This window comes from Scyliorhinus torazame, chromosome 2 (assembly GCF_047496885.1).
Source record: "Scyliorhinus torazame isolate Kashiwa2021f chromosome 2, sScyTor2.1, whole genome shotgun sequence".
In the NCBI taxonomy this organism is placed as follows: Eukaryota; Metazoa; Chordata; class Chondrichthyes; order Carcharhiniformes; family Scyliorhinidae; genus Scyliorhinus; species Scyliorhinus torazame.
Genome location: NC_092708.1, coordinates 199,386,101 through 199,406,483, shown reverse-complemented (window position 1 = coordinate 199,406,483; position 20,383 = coordinate 199,386,101). Strand labels below are relative to the sequence as shown.

The following is a 20,383-nucleotide window of genomic DNA, read 5'->3' as shown; positions in this document are numbered from 1 at the left end:
TCATCCTGGGGGGGTCCTCCAAGATGCCGGGGATCTCCAAGTGTCCCAGGATGTAGCTGTCATGCACGCTCTCTGGGAAGTGTGCACACACATGCATGATCTGGAGGTAATGGTCATACACAAATTGAACATTCAGGGAGTGGCACCCCTTCTTGTTAATGAAGAGCACTCCCTGATGCCCCAGTGTATGCAAGGTGACATGTGTGCCATCTATTACACCCTGGACCTGGGGCATCCCGGCGATGGCGGAGAATACTGCAGCTCGAGCATCCTGGTGGGATTGGTCCAGCTCAAAGTTGATAAAGTCTGATGCCCGGGCATACAGGGCACCCGGATCCCATGGATGCACCTGTGGGCTGTAGCTTGTGATATTCCACACAAGTCCTCGCTCGATGGGCGGTGCAGTGGTTAGCACTGCTGCCTCACGACACCGAGGCTTAGATTTAATCCCGGTCCCGGGTCACTGTCCATGTGGAGTTTGCACATTCTCCCCACGTCTGCGTGGGTCTCACCCCACAACACAAAAAAAAGTGCAGGGTAGGTGCATTGGCAATGCTAAATTGCCCCTAAAATGAAAACAAAAGAATTGGGTACTCTAAATTTTTTTTAAAACAAGTCCTTCCTCGAGCCCTGGAATGAACCGGTTGCATAAAGGTTCAGGGCTGCTGTGACCTTCATGGCCACCATCCTCCTCATGATGGGTGTCCTCTTCATGGGTGTCCAATTTTATGGCAAGTGTCCTCCTCCTCCACAGGATGCCAAGTCCATAAGTGCTGTACTTTTCTTTGTTCTTTGTTCAATCACACAACCAAGAAAGGTGTTGTTGTTTATCCTGACTGATTGTGGTCTATCGGTCAGGAAGTCAAGGATTCAGTTGCAGAGGGAGGAACCAAGTTCTAGGTTTTGGAGTTTTGATATGAGCTTGGCTGACATTATGGTGTTGAAGGCGGAGCTGTAGTCAATGAATAGGAGTCTGGCGTAGGGGTCCTTGTTGTCAAGATGCTCCAGGGATGAGTGTAGGGCCAGGGAAGTGGCATCTGCTGTGGACCATGTGCGGTGGTATGCAAATTGCAGTGGATCAAGGCATTCTGGGAATATGGAGTTGCTATATCTCATAACCAACTGCTCGAAGCACTTTATAATGATAGGTGTTAAGGCCACCAGACGGTAGTTGTTGAGACATGTTGCCTGGTTCTTCTTTGGCGCTGGTATGATAGTGGTCTTCTTGAAGCAGGTGAGAACATCGGAATGGAGTAGGGAGAGGTTGAAGATGTCTGCGGACACATCCACCAGTTGGTCCGTGAAGGATATGAGTGCATGACTAGGAACTTCGTCAGGACCCGTTGCCTTCTCAGAATTCACTTTCAACAAGGCCGGTCTGACTTTGGAGGCTGTGACGGAAGGTATGAACGTTTCCAAAGCTGGTGAGGCAGTTGACAATGGTTTGTTGGTATCCTGCTCGAAACGAGAATTCTACTTGGCTTTGCTTTGTAGCCGTTTTGTTGTTTAAGCCTTGCTACAACCAACGAGAGTTTGTATAATTTGTCTGTGACTCTAGCTTACGCTGATATTGTCCCTTGGTATCCCTGATGACTTTGCAGAGGTTGTACTTTGATTTCTTGTATAGGTCAGGGTCGCCTTTCTTGAAAGCGTCAGTAGGGAGTGAATCTCCTGGTTAAACCATGGTTTCCGGTTGGGAAACGCAAATACTACCTTCTTTGGCACGCAATTTTCCACATATTTACTGCTGAAGTCTTAACGTTGGTGGCATACTCATTTAGGTTGGCCGTTGTGTTCTTGAATATGGACTAGTCCACTGACACCAAGCAGTCACATAGCAGCTCTTCTGTTAGCATTGCATGACCTGACTCGGATTCTCCCGCTGAAGTTTCTGCTTATATTGCCGGGAGAAGGAGCACTGGTCCGATTTTCCGAAGTGCATTCGGGGGATGGATCGGTAGGCATCCTTAATGTTTGTGTAGCAGTGGTCAAAGATGTGGGCACCACAGTAGCACAGTGGTAAGCATTGCTGCTTCACAGCGCTGTTGTGTTGGGTGTTCTGGATCACATACAGGTCACCAACACTTGAAGTAGTGCAACACTATTTTATTAAAAGGTTAACTTTTTAAACATACTTGAACTGTGGGTAAATATGATACCAGCTTTAACTAAAGACCTTTGCCTTGTCCTAACCAGTTGATGCACTCAGCACATGGTGAATGTCTGTGTTGCAGGCTGTGAGCTCTGCTCCTAGCTAGCTGCTACTCGAATGAGCGGGAACTCTGATGTCCCCTGTCTTTATAATGCGTGTACTCTCACTGGTGACTGGCTGTGGTGTTGTGTATGTTGATTGATTCCACTGTGTGTCCATCAGTGTGTGTCTGCACCATGATATACTGGTGTATATTATGACAAGCGCCAGGGACCCTGGTTCGATTCCCAGCTTGCGTCATGTCTGTGCGAAGTCTGCACGTTCTCCCCGTGTCTGCATGGGTTTCCTCCGGGTACTTCGGTTTTCTCCCACAAGTCCCGAAAGACGTGCTTGTTAGGTGAATTGGACATTTTGAATTCTCCCTCGGTGTACCCGAACAGGCGACTAGGGGCTTTTCACAGTAACTTAATTGCAGTGTTAATGTCAGCCTACTTGTGACACTAATAAAGATTATTAAAAATTATTATGTTGGGACCCCTGGTGGGACAGATGTGTTGGTGGAATTTTGGCATTACACTCTTGAGGTTGGCATGGTTGAAGTCCCCAGCCACGATGAACAAGGCCTCCGGGTATTCTGTTTCATTATTATTTATAGCGGTGTACAATTCATCAAGTGCCTTCTTCACTTCCACCTGGGGTGGGATGTAGACCACTGTGGTGATGGCAGAAGTGAACTCCCTTGGAAGGTAGTATTGGTGGCACTTCACAGTCAGGCATTCCAGGTCTGGAGAGCAGTAGTTCGCCAAGGTCGCCACATTCGAGCACCAGTAGGAGTTGATGAGGCAAACCCCTCCATCCTTTGCTTTGCCCGATGACACAGTGCGGTCCGTTTGGTATATTGAGAAGCGGCCAGGTTGTATGGTACAGTCTGGTGAGACAGGAGTGAGCCATGTCTCTGTGAAACAGAGCATACTGCAGTCTCTCACTTCCCTCTGATAGGTAAGTCCAGCGTTAAGCTCATCCAGCTTGTTTTTCATCGCTTGGATGTTTGCCAGGTGTATGCTGGGAAGAGGAGATTTGAAACCGTGTTGTTTTAGCCTCTCCTGCAAACTGCCACATTACCCTCACTTCCTAGGTTAGCCGCTGCTTCTGGATGGTCCTGGGATCTGATGGGAGAATTCTGACCATCTGCAAAGTAAGTGGTTGCACCTGGCGGGTTCCTGGGCGCTGCTTGTTTCATGTGTTCGTTTCTAGCGTTGGTGGTCGGGTGTCGTTCCTGAGATCAGGCTTTGGAGTAAGCATGAAAACATAGAAAATAGAAGCAGGTTGGGAGTAAGCATGAAAACATAGAAAATAGAAGCAGGTTGGGAGTAAGCATGAAAACATAGAAAATAGAAGCAGGTTGGGAGTAAGCATGAAAACATAGAAAATAGAAGCAGGTTGAGGTCATTCGGCCCTTCGAGCCTGCTCGGCCATTCATTATGATCATGTCTAAGCATCAAGTTCAATACCCCAAACCCGCCTTCCCCCCATATCCCTTAATCCCTTTCGCCCCATGTCATAGAATTTACAGAATGTACAGTGCAGAAGTCTTACAAAAAAGTGTCATCTGCACTTGGTTTGAAAGTGTGGTGTGTCTGACCACAGTTTACTGCTTGGTTTACATGGGCAATACACTTACAGAGAACATTAAAGAGTAAGCAAAATTTTGTAACTTATATTATCCTTAAAAATCTGTATACCACTGTAAGGGTATGGCTGACGTGAAGGAGTAGTGTATTATAGTTCATATTTTCTTGTTTAATAAATGTCTTAGTCTTTTATTAAAAGTTCATCGGCAGTTCTGTAACTGTTCATCCATGTACCTAAAAAAAAGTAGAATTTGGGATCTACCAAGCCAGGTCCCATCCTACGATCTGACTTATCCAGTAGTAACATCAGCTGGGATCATAACAAGGACAAGAAAGGAAGTCTTCTCGTCTGGACACAAGGCATGACTAAGACACTGAATGGGTGTTCTTCAGTTACCTTCACAAAAGTAGAAATAATTTAAGTTAATGCAAACGTAATTCTCACTTGGGTTGATAATTGACATCTAGTTCCAATTTCTCTCCATTAGACAAACCCCTCCTCACCAATCTCAACAGATCTAATAAAAGAATTGAGAAATATTGCTGAAGAAATACATGCAGTTGAAGATTTTTGTCTTACACTCATCAGGACAGATTCACAAGAATACCAAATCTCAAAAGGAACAACAATTTATACTGGGCTGGATTCTTCATTTGGGAGACTAAGTTCCCACCGGGATTGAATGTGTCCGATTCATGTTTCCCTTGCGGTGCTATTCGTTCCATGATTCAGGACATGCAAATGAAACAGCAATCTGCCGGCGAGAATTGGAAGCAATTCCCGGTAAGCTGGCAAGCAAGCCTGTGACTAGTGTGTTCCGCAGGAAAACCACAACTGTGTTGCGACAACAACTATTCACGATATACATTAACGATCTGGAAGAAGGAACCAAGGGCAATGTTGCTAAGTTAGCAGATTATACAAAAATATGCAAAGGGACAGATAGTGTTGAGGAAGCAGGGAGGCTGCAGAAGGACTTGGACAGGCTAGGAGAGTGGCCAAATAAGTGGCAGATGGAAGACGACGTGAGGTTATGCACTTTGGTTGGAAGAATAGAGGCATAGGCTATTTTCTAAATGGGAAAAGGCTTCGGAAATCAGAAGCACAAAGGGACTTGGGAGTCCTAGTTCAGGATTCTCTTAAGGTTAACATGCAGGTTCAGTTGGCAGTTAGGAAGGCAAATGCAATGTTAGCATTCATGTCGAGAGGGCTAGAATGCAAGAGCAGGGAGCAGAAAACTTTACAAAGCATGGGTCAGATCCTTTTTGGAATATTGTGAGCAGTTTTGGACCCCTGTCAAAGGAAGAGTGTGTTGGGCTTCGAGTGGGTCCAGAGGAGGTTCAAAAGAATAATCCCCGGATTGAAGGACTTGTCATATGATGAGCAATTGAGGACTCTGGGTCAGTACTCGATGATGTTTAGAAGGATGAGGGGGTATCTTATTGAAACTTACACAATACTGAGAGGTCTAGATAGAGTGGACATGGAGAGGATGTTTCCACTAGTGGGAAAAATGAGAACCAGAGGACATGGCCTCAGACTGAAGGGACAATCCATTAAAACAGAGATGAGGAGGTTTTTCTTCAGCCAGAGGGTGGTGAATCAGTGGGACTCTTTGCCACAGAAGGCTGTGGAGGCCAAATCATTGCGTGTCTTTTAGACAGAGATAGATAGGTTTTTGATCAATAAGGGGATCAGGGGTGATGGGTGGAAGGTAGGGGAATGGAGATGAGAAAAATATCAACCATGATTGAATGGCGGCGCAGACTCAGTGGGCCAAGTGGCCTAATTTGTCTCCTATATCTTATGGTCTTATTATAGAATCATGGAATCCCTACAGGGAAGAAGGAGGCCATTCGGCCCCTCAGGTCTGCACTGACCCTTCAAAAGACTACCCCAACTCAGCCCAATCCCCCACCCTTTTTCTGTAACTCCACCCTCAGGGGCAATTTGTCACGGTCAATCCGCCTAACCTGGACATCTTTGGAGTGTGGGAGGAAACCGTAGCACCCTGAGGAAACCTGTGGAGACACGGAGAAGAAGTGAAAACTCCACACAGTCACACAAGGTCGAAATTGAACCTGGATTCCTGGCACTGTGAGGCAGCAGTGCTAACCACTGTGCTGCCCACTTATGGGTCCAAAGGCTATGGTGTAGGTGCCCTTTATTTTGGGTGAGCTCTGCTGCTCCCCTGCTTCTTCTGTAATAGAGAGCACTTCTGAAGAGTGCCAACACCGAGTGGGCCATTGATTGAACTTGGCAGTGCCCATCCACTTGCTGATTCCACTGAGGTACGAGGGTTCCAGACGGGTGGCCTGGGTGGGCTCCCATGTCATTCGAGGCTCTCTGACATTTACAGAACGCAGTGAGCAGTCAGCAGTGTGAGCAGCCAGGAGCTTGTAAGTAGGGGTGCACTTAGATCCGTATACTGCAACAATGGCGATCTGAGCAGGTCCCCCTAATCCCGAGGTGGACAAGTCCATGGATGTGGCACCAAGTTGTTTCCCCCTACTCCCCCGGCCCAGGCAATCACCCCCCAGCAAGCCTGGTAATTCTTGAGAGTTATTGAGAGTTTTTTAGCCTCCTGCTCCCCTTCAACAGCTATGGCGCGCAGGATCCGCTTGTAAATACTTGTACCAATTCACACTTGCGAGATTTCCACTTAAGGGGTGGAACATCGTGGAGGGGTGGAACATGAAGTGACCAACCTTCAAAACTGATCGTTTTGCATGGTTCCGCCAGCATGGGGCACAAACTTTGATAATGCCGCCATCAAGGGACTGGAACACGGCGACGGAATCGGCGCAGACGCAAATTGTGATTTTTCCATCAGGCGCTATTCCCTGCCCGATACAAATTCTTGCTGCTGGCAACGGGAAGTGGAGGATTCAGGTCACTGCATGAGAAGAGGGTGCCAATTGGCTGGCAAGTGGACTCTGATGGTAGTGGCTTTGCCGTGCAGAATGCACCAGGGAGCAGTTAACTACAAGACTATTATTGTGACTCTGTACTGATGAGAGCAAAGAAGAACAAAGAACAAAGAAAAGTACAGCACAGGAACAGGCCCTTCGGCCCTCCAAGCCCATGCCGACCATGCTGCCCGACTAAACTACAATCTTCTATACTTCCTGGGTCCGTATCCCTCTATTCCCATCCTATTCATGTATTTGTCAAGATGCCCCTTAAATGTCACTATCGTCCCTGCTTCCACCACCTCCTCTGGCAGCATGTTCCAGGCACCCACTACCCTCTGTGTAAAAAACTTGCCTCGTACATCTACTCTAAACCTTGCCCCTCGCACCTTAAACCTATGCCTCTAGTAATTGACCCCTCTACCCTGAGTGTAAATGAAAAAACTTTAACAGCATGCCTCTCTCTTCAGCAATACTCAATTCAGTATTACCAAATGGCGATTTGCAAATAGTTCATACATTCGCAGTTGTTCACTTAGGCATTGCCATGGAGAATGCACCAGGGACCAGTTACCAGTTTTGAAAATTAGATGGTTCTGTATTTACCTTTGCATCCTAATTTGTAAAGCATAAATATGTTGCAGATCTGAATGATCCATCATGTTCACTGTTGGACCTGGTACAGAGCAACCAAACATATGTGCACATTAATGAAAAACCTTTCCCTTTTTAATTTTTCAATACAGTCCAGAGTGAGTCGCCAAAAAGGCAGATATTCAATAGCATCGACAGCATCACTGATATCCTTAGACAGTGACACAGAAGCAGAAGAATCTTCAGAATTCTTACCAGCTACTCAGGTAAAACAGAAGTGTTTGTAAAGACCGCCGAGTAATGAGTAATTGATCGAGCAACAAGTCGCTTCACAAATTTCAGAGAAATTGAATATTAAGGGAGCAGTAGTAGTAGGGGACTTCAGTTAAATGAATATAGACTGAGAAAAAGACAGGGGGAAGAGCAAGAAAGCTGTAGAGTCTATCAAATGTGGACAGGAGAATATTCTTAAGCTCTATGATTAATTGTGGGTGCTAGTTCGAGGAATACATAAAGTGGCCTTCGAGTGGTTCAGTGATGGAGCATGCTGGCCAATCATCAATGGTAAGACTTGCAGCTAGTGTATCTCACACCCTTCCTTCGTTGCATCCCTATGGTGGGAACTGGACTTTGAGCATCTTAAAGGCAGCCAGCAGCCTTTTAAAGGGACGATCCTTCAAAACAGAAATTAGGAGGAATTTCGTCAGCCAGAGGGTGGTAAATCTGTGGGCATCTTTGCCGCAGAAGGCTGTGGAGGCCAAATCACTGAGTGTCTTTAAGATGGAGATAGATAGGTTCTTTATTAATAAGGGGACCAGGGGTTATGGTGCGAAGGCAGGAGAACGGGGATGAGAAAAATATCAGCCATGATCAAATGCGGAGTAGACTTGATGGGCCGAGTGGCCTAATTCTGCTCCTATGTCTTATGGTCTAATGGTCGTATGCGCATTTTGGCTGCCTGGAAAGTTAAGAAGGATGGATATGCCTCACACAAGTATCTAGAAGGCACCGGGATGTTTTGATGTTGCTATAGGGGTCATGGGCAGCAGGAGAGAGATAATCCACCCATGCAGAGGAGACTGGGAGCCCTCCGAGCATTAGCATCCCAATCAGTGGGAAGAGATTGCAATGTAGGGGAATCATTTCATAGGATCATTGAGATGGGGAAAGGAATGAGCATGACTGGCATTGAGGGCTGACACAAGGTAGATTTATCATTATCAATTGAAAGGGACAATGCTAGAATCAGGCAACAACTCTGGCAGTATTTGTGGAGACAGAAACAGAGGTAATATTTCAGGTCCATGACCCTTCATCAGAACTGGAGGATGTTGGAGAACAGCTGCTGAACAGGTATGGATGCAGGGAAAGTGGGGGTTAGAAAAGCAACTCAAGAAAAGCTTGGAGAAAGGGTGGAGGGACGCAGGCAATAAGTGATGAAAGGGATGATGGTGCAAGGCTAAATGAGAGAGTGGAATAAGTAAATAAAACAGAAGGTAGATGTGGAGGAGATGTAAATGCTTGCAGTAGAATAGCAGACAGGAAGGGAAGAAAGTGCAGAGAGATGCCATGACCTGACAATGTGGTGGAAGAAAGGCACAAAGATCTCAGGGCTGTGAGCGAGTGACCATGCTGGGACTCCCTCTGTTCTTTTTGGATAACCTCAAACAATAGCATTTAGCATCCTGCCTGGAATTTAAATTAAACTGGCTTGATTATGTACTTTGTCCTGCATATTTAATAATACTAGCCATTACCCCCAAGCTGGCTCTCAGGAACATGCATCACTTAAATTCTCTCACTTTCTCCTACTGCAATCCTTGTTTTCCTACCTGTTCCTCAATTACATCAACGGTCAGACGATCTCAAAGTTGATCATATTCTGGTCACTGGACCCTGTACTCCTGCGTGACAGATGGAATCCTAGTTACTTGCATAACATGGCTGGTAATCACCTGAGGGAACAGGTTGAAATGTCCCAAACCAATCAACTGCCTTTAATAAACAGGACATTCTGTCCAGCAGATAAACCCCCTCAAGAAATCCAATGAAAGGATTTATAAAATGTTCCCATATGAACAGTTAACATCCCTTGTCCAAAAAAGGGCAAATTCCAAAGCAGATGTGGAAATAAATGGCTCAGTATTTATAAAAGCATAATACTGCTGATGTTAGAAATCTGAATAATGAACAGGAAATGCTGGAAAACTCATCAGGTCTGGCAGCATCCGTGGAAAGTGATACCCAGTTAACGTTGCAAGGCTATATGACTCGAGAAGAGACATTGGAGCAGAATTCGCCATTTCTGAGATTAAGTTCTGTACTGGCCTCCCCGAACAGGCGCAGGAATGTGGCGACTAGGGGCTTTTCACAGTTACTTCATTGAAGCCTACTTGTGACAATAAGCAACTGTTATTATTATTATTATTACTGAGTGTTGACACCATGGGCGTCATTCTCCGACCCCCCGCTGGGTCGGAGAATGGCCGTTGGCCGCCGTGAATCCCGCCCCCGCCGAAGTCTCCGGTACCGGAGATTGGGCGGGGGCGGGAATCGGGCCGTGCCGGTTGGCGGGACCCCCGCTCAATTCTTCGGCCCGGATGGGCCGAAGTCCCGCCCAAAAATTGCCTGTCCCGCCGGCGTAAATCAAAGCTGGTATTTACCGGCTGGACCAGGCGGCGTGGGCGGGCTCCGGGGTCCTGGGGGGGTCGCGGGGCGATCTGACCCCGGGGGGTGCCCCCACCGTGGCCTGGCCCATGATTGGGGCCCACCGATCCGCGGGCAGGCCTGTGCCGTGGGGGCACTCTTTCCCTTCCGCCTACGCCACGGCCTCCTCCATGGAAGAGACTATCCCCACTGCGCATGCGCCGCATTTCCGTGCCAGCTGGCGGGGCAACAAATGCCATTTCCACCAGCTGGCGGGGCGGAAATCCCTCCGGCGCCGGCCTAGCCCCTCAATGTTGGGGCTCGGCCGTCAAAGATGCGGAGCATTCGCACCTTTGGGCCGGCGCCATGCCCGTCTGATTGGCGCCGTTTTTGGCGCCAGTCGGCGGACATCGCGTCGTTGGGGGAGAATTTCGCCCCATAAGAGAATCGTGGATTTTTATGACAGAAAAACAGGCATCTAATGGGAAATGGTGTACGATTTGCCGGGTCCATGATTGACACTCAAAGGCTGACAAGCTGCAGCCACATATAAACAATTCTCCCCCCATACTCACCATCCCAGCCAACAAGATGGCTGTAAGGAGAGCAGCGCCACGGCTCGCGGACGCAGAGCTCGAGTCCCTCTTGACGCCATGGAGAAGAGGAGAATGACCCTGTACCCAGCCCGGGAAGGAGGCTGACAGTTGCCAGCGATCATCGTGCCTGAGCGCAGGTGGCAGAGGCGGTCAGCGCCGTGGGCAATGTCACCTGGACCGGCCAGCAGTGCCGGAAGAAACTGAATGACCTCCTCAGGGTGACCGGGGTGAGTAGGCAGCACAAACCCCACTCCCCCACACACCCCGAGTGGGAAGCCAAACACCCACCCTGCACCACATCCCTGCACCCATGCCAGCCGCCATGGCCGGGTGCCCTGGCCACTGAGGCCACCAACTAACCACCCCCTGGGCTGCATATGTCGGATTGTTTAACACTGTTGCCTTCTGTGACCCATCCCCCCACCCCCCGCTGGGATAGGGAGAAAACAGGAGGTGGAACAATCAGATCTGCGGCCCCTCACTATGGCAGAGCAGAGGGCCCTGAACGTGGCCGGCGGCCCGGAGAAAAGGAGGTCGCTGAGGTGGAGGCCGGCCACGGGCGAGGAAGTGAGACCCCGCTGTGTTGCGGTTCCCCATGACACGTATGTGGATAACACCCCAACACAACCCCAACACCACCCACACCCCACACCACCCTCACCCCCACACAATCCACACCACCCTCACCCCCCACACCACCCTCACCCCCACACCACCCTCACCCCCACACCACCCTCACCCCCACACCACCCTCACTCCCACACCACCCTCACCCCCCACACCACCCTCACCCCCCACACCACCCTCACCCCCCACACCCTACACCACCCTCACCCCCCACACCACCCTCACCCCCACACCACCCTCACCCCCACACCACCCTCACCCCCCACACCACCCTCACCCCCACACCACCCTCACCCCCACACCACCCTCACCCCCACACCCTACACCACCCTCACCCCCACACCATCCACACAACCCTCACCCCCACACCACCCTCACCCCCATATCACCCTCACCCCCACACCACCCTCACCCCCACACCACCCTCACCCCCACACCATCCACACAACCCTCACCCCCACACCACCCTCATCCGTACACCACCCTCACCCCCACATCACCCTCACCCCCACACCACCCTCACCCCCACACCATCCACACAACCCTCACCCCCACACCACCCTCATCCCCACACCGTACACCACCCTCACCCCCACACCATCCACACAACCCTCACCCCCACACCACCCTCACCTACACACCACCCTCATCCCCACACCACCCTCACCTTCACACCACCCTCACCGCCACGCCACCCTCACCCCTACACCCTACCCTCACCCCCACACCACCCTCACCGCCACGCCACCCTCACCCCTACACCCTACACCACCCTCACCCCCACACCACCCTCACCCCTACACCACCCTCACCCCCACACCACGCTCTCCCCCACATCTTCCACACCACCCTCACCCCCACACCACCCTCACCCCCACACCACCCTCACCCCCACACCACCCTCACCCCCACACCACCCTCACTCCCACACCACCCTCACCCCCACACCACCCTCACCTCCACACCACGCTCTCCCCCACATCTTCCACACCACCCTCACCCACACACCACCCTCACCCCCACACCACCCTCACCCCCACACCACCCTCACCCCCACACCACCCTCACCCCCACACCACCCTCACCTCCACACCACGCTCTCCCCCACATCTTCCACACCACCCTCACCCCCACACCACCCTCACCCCCACACCACCCTCACCTCCACACCACGCTCTCCCCCACATCTTCCACACCACCCTCACCCCCACACCACCCTCACCCCCACACCACCCTCACCCCCACACCACCCTCACCCCCACACCACCCTCACCCCTACACCACCCTCACCCCCACACCACCCTCACTCCCACACCACCCTCACCCCCCACACCACCCTCACCCCCCACACCACCCTCACCCACCACACCCTACACCACCCTCACCCCCACACCATCCACACTACCCTCACCCCCACACCACCCTCACCCCCACACCACCCTCACCCCCACACCACCCTCACCCCCACACCCTACACCACCCTCACCCCCACACCATCCACACAACCCTCACCCCCACACCACCCTCACCCCCACATCACACCACCCTCACCCCCACACCACCCTCACCCCCACACCATCCACACAACCCTCACCCCCACACCACCCTCATCCCTACACCACCCTCACCCCCACATCACCCTCACCCCCACACCACCCTCACCCCCACACCACCCTCACCCCCACACCATCCACACAACCCTCACCCCCACACCACCCTCATCCCTACACCACCCTCACCCCCACACCACCCTCACCCCCACACCACCCTCACCCCCACACCATCCACACAACCCTCACCCCCACACCACCCTCACCTACACACCACCCTCACCCCCACACCACCCTCACCTTCACACCACCCTCACCCACACACCACCCTCACCGCCACGCCACCCTCACCCCTCCACCCTACACCACCCTCACCCCCACACCACCCTCACCCCCACACCACCCTCACCCCCACACCACCCTCACCCCCACACCAGCCTCACCCCCACACCAGCCTCACCCCCACACCACCCTCACCCCTACACCACCCTCACCCCCACACCACCCTCACCTCCACACCACGCTCTCCCCCACATCTTCCACACCACCCTCACCCCCACACCACCCTCACCCCCACACCACCCTCACCCCCACACCACCCTCACGCCCACACCACCCTCACCCCCACACCACGCTCTCCCCCACATCTTCCACACCACCCTCACCCCCACACCACCCTCACCCCCACACCACCCTCACCCCTACACCACCCTCACCCCTACACCACCCTCACTCCCACACCACCCTCACCCCCCACACCACCCTCACCCCCCACACCACCCTCACCCCCCACACCCTACACCACCCTCACCCCCACACCATCCACACAACCCTCACCCCCACACCACCCTCACCCCCACACCACCCTCACCCCCACACCACCCTCACCCCCACACCACCCTCACCCCCACACCATCCACACAACCCTCACCCCCACACCACCCTCACCCCCATATCACCCTCACCCCCACACCACCCTCACCCCCACACCACCCTCACCCCCACACCATCCACACAACCCTCACCCCCACACCACCCTCATCCCCACACCGTACACCACCCTCACCCCCACACCATCCACACAACCCTCACCCCCACACCTCCCTCACCTACACACCACCCTCACCCCCACACCACCCTCACCTTCACACCACCCTCACCGCCACGCCACCCTCACCCCTACACCCTACACCACCCTCACCCCCACACCACCCTCACCTACACACCACCCTCACCCCCACACCACCCTCACCGCCACGCCACCCTCACCCCTACACCCTACACCACCCTCACCCCCACACCACCCTCACCCCTACACCACCCTCACCCCCACACCACCCTCACCTCCACACCACGCTCTCCCCCACATCTTCCACACCACCCTCACCCCCACACCACCCTCACCCCCACACCACCCTCACCCCCACACCACCCTCACTCCCACACCACCCTCACCCCCACACCACCCTCACCTCCACACCACGCTCTCCCCCACATCTTCCACACCACCCTCACCCCCACACCACCCTCACCCCCACACCACCCTCACCCCCACACCACCCTCACCCCTACACCACCCTCACCCCCACACCACCCTCACCTCCACACCACGCTCTCCCCCACATCTTCCACACCACCCTCACCCCCACACCACCCTCACCCCCACACCACCCTCACCTCCACACCACGCTCTCCCCCACATCTTCCACACCACCCTCACCCCCACACCACCCTCACCCCCACACCACCCTCACCCCCACACCACCCTCACCCCTACACCACCCTCACCCCTACACCACCCTCACCCCCACACCACCCTCACTCCCACACCACCCTCACCCCCCACACCACCCTCACCCCCCACACCACCCTCACCCACCACACCCTACACCACCCTCACCCCCACACCATCCACACAACCCTCACCCCCACACCACCCTCACCCCCACACCCTACACCACCCTCACCCCCACACCATCCACACAACCCTCACCCCCACACCACCCTCACCCCCACATCACCCTCACCCCCACACCACCCTCACCCCCACACCACCCTCACCCCCACACCATCCACACAACCCTCACCCCCACACCACCCTCATCCCTACACCACCCTCACCCCCACATCACCCTCACCCCCACACCACCCTCACCCCCACACCACCCTCACCCCCACACCATCCACACAACCCTCACCCCCACACCACCCTCATCCCTACACCACCCTCACCCCCACACCACCCTCACCCCCACACCACCCTCACCCCCACACCATCCACACAACCCTCACCCCCACACCACCCTCACCTACACACCACCCTCACCCCCACACCACCCTCACCTTCACACCACCCTCACCCCCACACCACCCTCACCGCCACGCCACCCTCACCCCTACACCCTACACCACCCTCACCCCCACACCACCCTCACCCCCACACCACCCTCACCCCCACACCACCCTCACCCCTACACCACCCTCACCCCCACACCACCCTCACCTCCACACCACGCTCTCCCCCACATCTTCCACACCACCTTCACCCCCACACCACCCTCACCCCCACACCACCCTCACCCCCACACCACCCTCACGCCCACACCACCCTCACCCCCACACCACGCTCTCCCCCACATCTTCCACACCACCCTCACCCCCACACCACCCTCACCCCCACACCACCCTCACCCCCACACCACCCTCACCCCTACACCACCCTCACCCCTACACCACCCTCACCCCTACACCACCCTCACCCCCACACCACCCTCACCTCCACACCACGCTCTCCCCCACATCTTCCACACCACCCTCACCCCCACACCACCCTCACCCCCACACCACCCTCACCTCCACACCACGCTCTCCCCCACATCTTCCACACCACCCTCACCCCCACACCACCCTCACCCCCACACCACCCTCACCCCTACACCACCCTCACCCCCACACCACCCTCACCTCCACACCATGCTCTCCCCCACATCTTCCACACCACCCTCACCCCCACACCACCCTCACCCCTACACCACCCTCACCCCCACACCACCCTCACCTCCACACCACGCTCTCCCCCACATCTTCCACACAACCCTCACCCCCACACCACCCTCATCCCCACATCTTCCACACAACCCTCACCCCCACACCACCCTCATCCCCACAGCACCTTCACCCCCACACCACCCTCACCCCCACCCACACCCTACACCACACCAGCACTCCCCGCCGCCCCCTAGCTCGCAGTCTAATCATGCATTTTGTCTAGTGTGTTGTAGGACCTGCTGGAGATGGGGGGTGTCCATCTGGCGTCCCCCACACCCAGCCCGTGCCACAGTCGGAGCCCCCCAGTGAGCTGAGCAGCCCTGGGAGCTGCTCTGGCACCCACCTGCACCCGAGACTTAGGACACCCCAGAGTTCAGGTCGGAGGATGACATTGATTTCCCATCACAGCTGTCTCCAACACCCTCCACCATCCCAGAGACACTCACCTCGGCACGTTAGTGACGAGGCTCCTGGGACACTCTCTGGTTCTCCCCACACAGTTGACCCGGTGCAGCAGGTGGAGGTAGGAGCACCCGAGGAGGTGGATGGTCGGAGGACTTCTGGACAGACAGTGCCATCGATAGTGGAGATGCAATCCCAGAGCCAGGGACTACATGAGGGGTTGCCGGCGAGCGTCCAGCCCCTCTGCAGATGCAGTTGGAGGAGTCCAACCACGTGCAGGAGCAAGAGGTGGTGCCAAACATGAGTGCCATCCAGGCCAACACCGCACGTGTGGCACCCGTGGTGGAGGCATTGGGGGGGGTGACAGTTTTGGCTATGGATCAGCATGTCCAAGGCCTGCGGCATTCTGTGCAGGCGCTGGCCGAGGCCCAGGGCATGGTTGATGCCTCACAGGCGACCATGTGCCCGAGCCACCTGGACATTGCAGCGGCGCTCCTGAGCGTGGCCCAGTCGCAGCAGACCATGGCTGGGAACGTCGGCGGCATTGCCCAGGGGCTGGCCGATGTGGCGCAGACACAGAGGGAGGTGACCCAGTTCCAGAGGGTGATGGCGCAGTCACTGGCTGATGTGACACAAACTCAGAAGGTGGTGGCACAGTCGCAGACGGAGATGGCCCACTCCCTGTGCTCCATGGCCCCGAGAATGCAGACCCCGGTAGTGCCAGGTGGCGGGGGAGCCTCAGGGGCTAGCTCCCCTCGCACCCCCATCCCATGAGGTAGTCCAGGGCCATTTGGCACACTGAGGGAGGAGGAGATGTGATTTGAAACCTATAAATGCAGCAGCTGCTGAGTCCTGCCTTGTCTGCATGGTGAGTGCTGTTTTCGCTGAGTGAGCGTACGCTTGGAGTTGGGTGAAAACTGAGAATTAGGTGGAACTGGGAGAAGAAGAAGCTGGCAGCTCAAGACTACAAGGGAGAGAAGTGACTGGTAATTCTCAATGGGCAGAGTCAGAGGCCTGCTAAATTTCAATCTATCTGGTAAGTAGTGGTGACTGGTAAGTAGTTTTACCTTTCTTTTCATTTATCATTTTTTGGAGCGCATTGTAGTTGTATAGGTTAACCTAAGGTTTAAGACATGGCAGGAGATCCCAGACCCGTGTCATGCTCCTCTTGTGCGAGGTGGGAGTTCAGAGACACGTCCACTGTCCCTGGCTCCTTCACGTGCAAGAAGTGTGTCCAGCTGCAACTCCTGTTAGACCACTTGACGATTCTGGAGCTGCGGATGGACTCACTTTGGAGTATCCACGATGCTGAGGAAGCCGTGGATAGCATGTTTAGTGAGTTGGTCACACCGCAGATAAAGAGTACTGAGAGAGGTAGGAAATAGGTGACCAACAGACAGAGGAAGAGTAGGAAGGCAGTGCAGTGGTCCCTGCGGTCATCTCCCTCTAAAACAGTTATACCGTTTTGGATACTGTTGGGGGAGATGGCTCACCAGCAGCAGTAGCCAGATTCATGACACCGTGGCTGGTTCTGCTGCAAAGGAGGGCAGGAAAAAGAGTGGTAGAGTTATAATGATAGGGGCTTCAATTGTAAGGGGAGTAGACAGGCGTTTCTGCGGACGCAAACAAGACCCCAGGAAGGTATGTTGCCTCCTGGGTGCAAGGGTGCTGGATGTCTCAGAGCGGTGTAGTGATATACATCACTATATATACACAAAGGGTAAATGTAAATACATTACAACTAAGTGACCACTAGAGGGAACACCAGAGATGTCATGACATGCAGACATACAACCAATGGGTTATTAGAACAGGACACAACCAATGGGTAATCAGGACACCCAGAGGGGGAATTCCCACAAGGGGGCACTACACGACCCATATAAAAGGACAGGGCACACAGGCTCTGCCTCTTCCACAGACAGACACCTAGAGAGTAAGACAGGGTTGATCAGCAGCAGCATCACACCCTAGCATGTGACTTAGGGCAAGCTGGTATACTTAGACTGAGTTACTAGAGAGGTAGATTAGCAGAGTGTCAAACTCATTTAAGAACTGTGTTAATAGTTCAATAAACATGTTGAACTCTTTTCACAGTCTGGAGCATCCTTTTGTAGAGATTACATCAAGGAAGCAGATTATGTTACACAAAGTAGCATAACGCAACATGATACCAGGTGTGACTGTTCAATCTATTTAGTTCAACTCAGCAAGATCCGTGGCAACCAGCTACTGAATACAGGCACAATGGACAAGATTCAGGTTCCTCATCAGCTCAGGACCACCGGTAACCTTAGTGCCAACTGGCGATCATTCAAGCAGAAATTTCAACTATACGTGGTAGCATCCGACCTCAATGGCACGGCCGATGCTCGGAAGATAGCTCTTCTACTCACCATTACGGGTGATCATGCAATAGAGATCTTCAATTCCATTAAATACTCCAACAGGCAGGACAGAACGAAATTCCAGACCATTCCGGACAAATTTGACAGCCACTGCGAGGTAGACACAAAAGAAATCAGTAAAACTGGCACGAATACTCAACACGAGGCAGAGGTAGGGTTGCAACAGAAGCAGACGGCAGTTTTGATTGGCAGCCACCTTGCGCGTATCCAGCCAGACCAGTCCACACATGCGCATTTTGCTAGAAGACGCGAACCGGCAAAACAGTGTTTTCCGCATGCGCGAGAAGCCGCGCATGTGAAGTTGCGAAAAGAGCGCGCAATAAAGGAACCTCGGCGTGCGCATGCGCAATGGAGTCCCACGCATGACGTCACGAGCATCATGACGTCAGCGGCCCCGGACCACGTCCACTTAAAGGGGAAATGTCCGAAAATTAAAAAGAAGAGTTTTAAAGCCACAAAACACAATCCTTTCACCTCGAAAGACGGGACAATGCCTGAACTTCTACCAGCAGTTGAAAATAACCTCCGCAACACCCTGGAACAAGCAGTTAGCACCACCCAAAGAGATGATTTGTGCATTGAAGAATACTACTCAGAAGATGATTTCATCATTGGACATAGCGAGCACAATAACAAATCCGAACCACAAAGAGATGATTTGTACATTGAAGAATACTACTCAGATATGGATGAGTTCTTCGGATTTGAGGATCATTGCATCAGCAACACGGTTGCAAAGCTCAACACGACTCTACTCATGGTAGACGAATCCAATACCATGATGCCATGGCAGCTCATCGATACATTGGATGACAGCAACCTGTCAAACACCCAAGAAGAAGACAAAGCCCACAGAGAGCGGCCTGATGCCAAACCAGTGGTCCATGCACCACGAAGAGTGGTCCACGCACCACAAAGAGTCCCCAACTCCACACAGAGAGTGGTCTATGCACCACGAAGAGTCCCTGACAGACTCCAAAGCGATGACAGATTCCACAGCGAGACCACTGCACAACTCCGTTGAGAGCGCACAGATAGACTCCACAGCGAGACCACTGCACGACTCCACACAAGGAACGATGCCAGACTCCACAGAGAGAGCGATACATGCCTCCACAGCAAGCTCGTTGACAGACTCCACAATGGAAGCAACTCAAGACTACATAGCGCAGTCCATGCATGAACAAGACCATGAAGGTCTATCCACCTTATCTGAGCAACCAGCAGCAGACGAAGCAAGTCTACCACGCTCACGTGAACAAGAAAGACTATGACAGTCTACCCAGATTATTTGAACCACCAGGAGAAGACTATGAAAGCCTACCCAGCTCATTTAACCAACAAGAAGACACTGAATGTCTACCCACTGTATGTGAGACAAGTGACGAAGGCATCACAATTCCCAAACAAGATGTGCAAAATCACAGCAGGGCTGTCAGATCTCATTTCACATGTACCGAGGCACTCGACAATCAGAGTGAAACTACTTGTGAGTCTAGTGAGACCACGTCAATTAAAACCTCATCCACTCGAGCCTATCCACAAGAAAATGAAATCTTGAAGTTTTTGACTCCAGACGAGGAGCATCAAAAAACCAAAGATGATTCAAGTGAACCAGAAATGATTCCAGAAAAGGAGCACCAAGGAATCAAAGAGGAATCACATCAACCACAAATGACTGATGTCACCAAGATCAATGCAACATCAGATCATTCTCATAATCCTCAAGAAGAAACACTCAATGAAGCATCAGATACCACAAAGGACACTGACACAAGTAACTTTGAGAATGACTCGAATTATCCGCAATGAACAG

At 53.1% G+C, this 20,383-nt stretch overlaps 1 protein-coding gene across 8 annotated transcripts in view; it reads left to right on the top strand.

Moving 5' to 3' along the window:
* Nucleotides 1-20,383, top strand: part of LOC140395077 (uncharacterized) — a 659,825-nt gene that overhangs the window by 222,505 nt on the left and 416,937 nt on the right. For all 8 annotated transcript variants that reach the window (XM_072482474.1, XM_072482512.1, XM_072482492.1 and 5 more), the window contains one exon: nucleotides 7,443-7,556. In XM_072482474.1, the coding sequence (XP_072338575.1) occupies nucleotides 7,443-7,556 (114 nt within the window). The remainder of the gene's footprint in view (nucleotides 1-7,442; nucleotides 7,557-20,383) is intronic.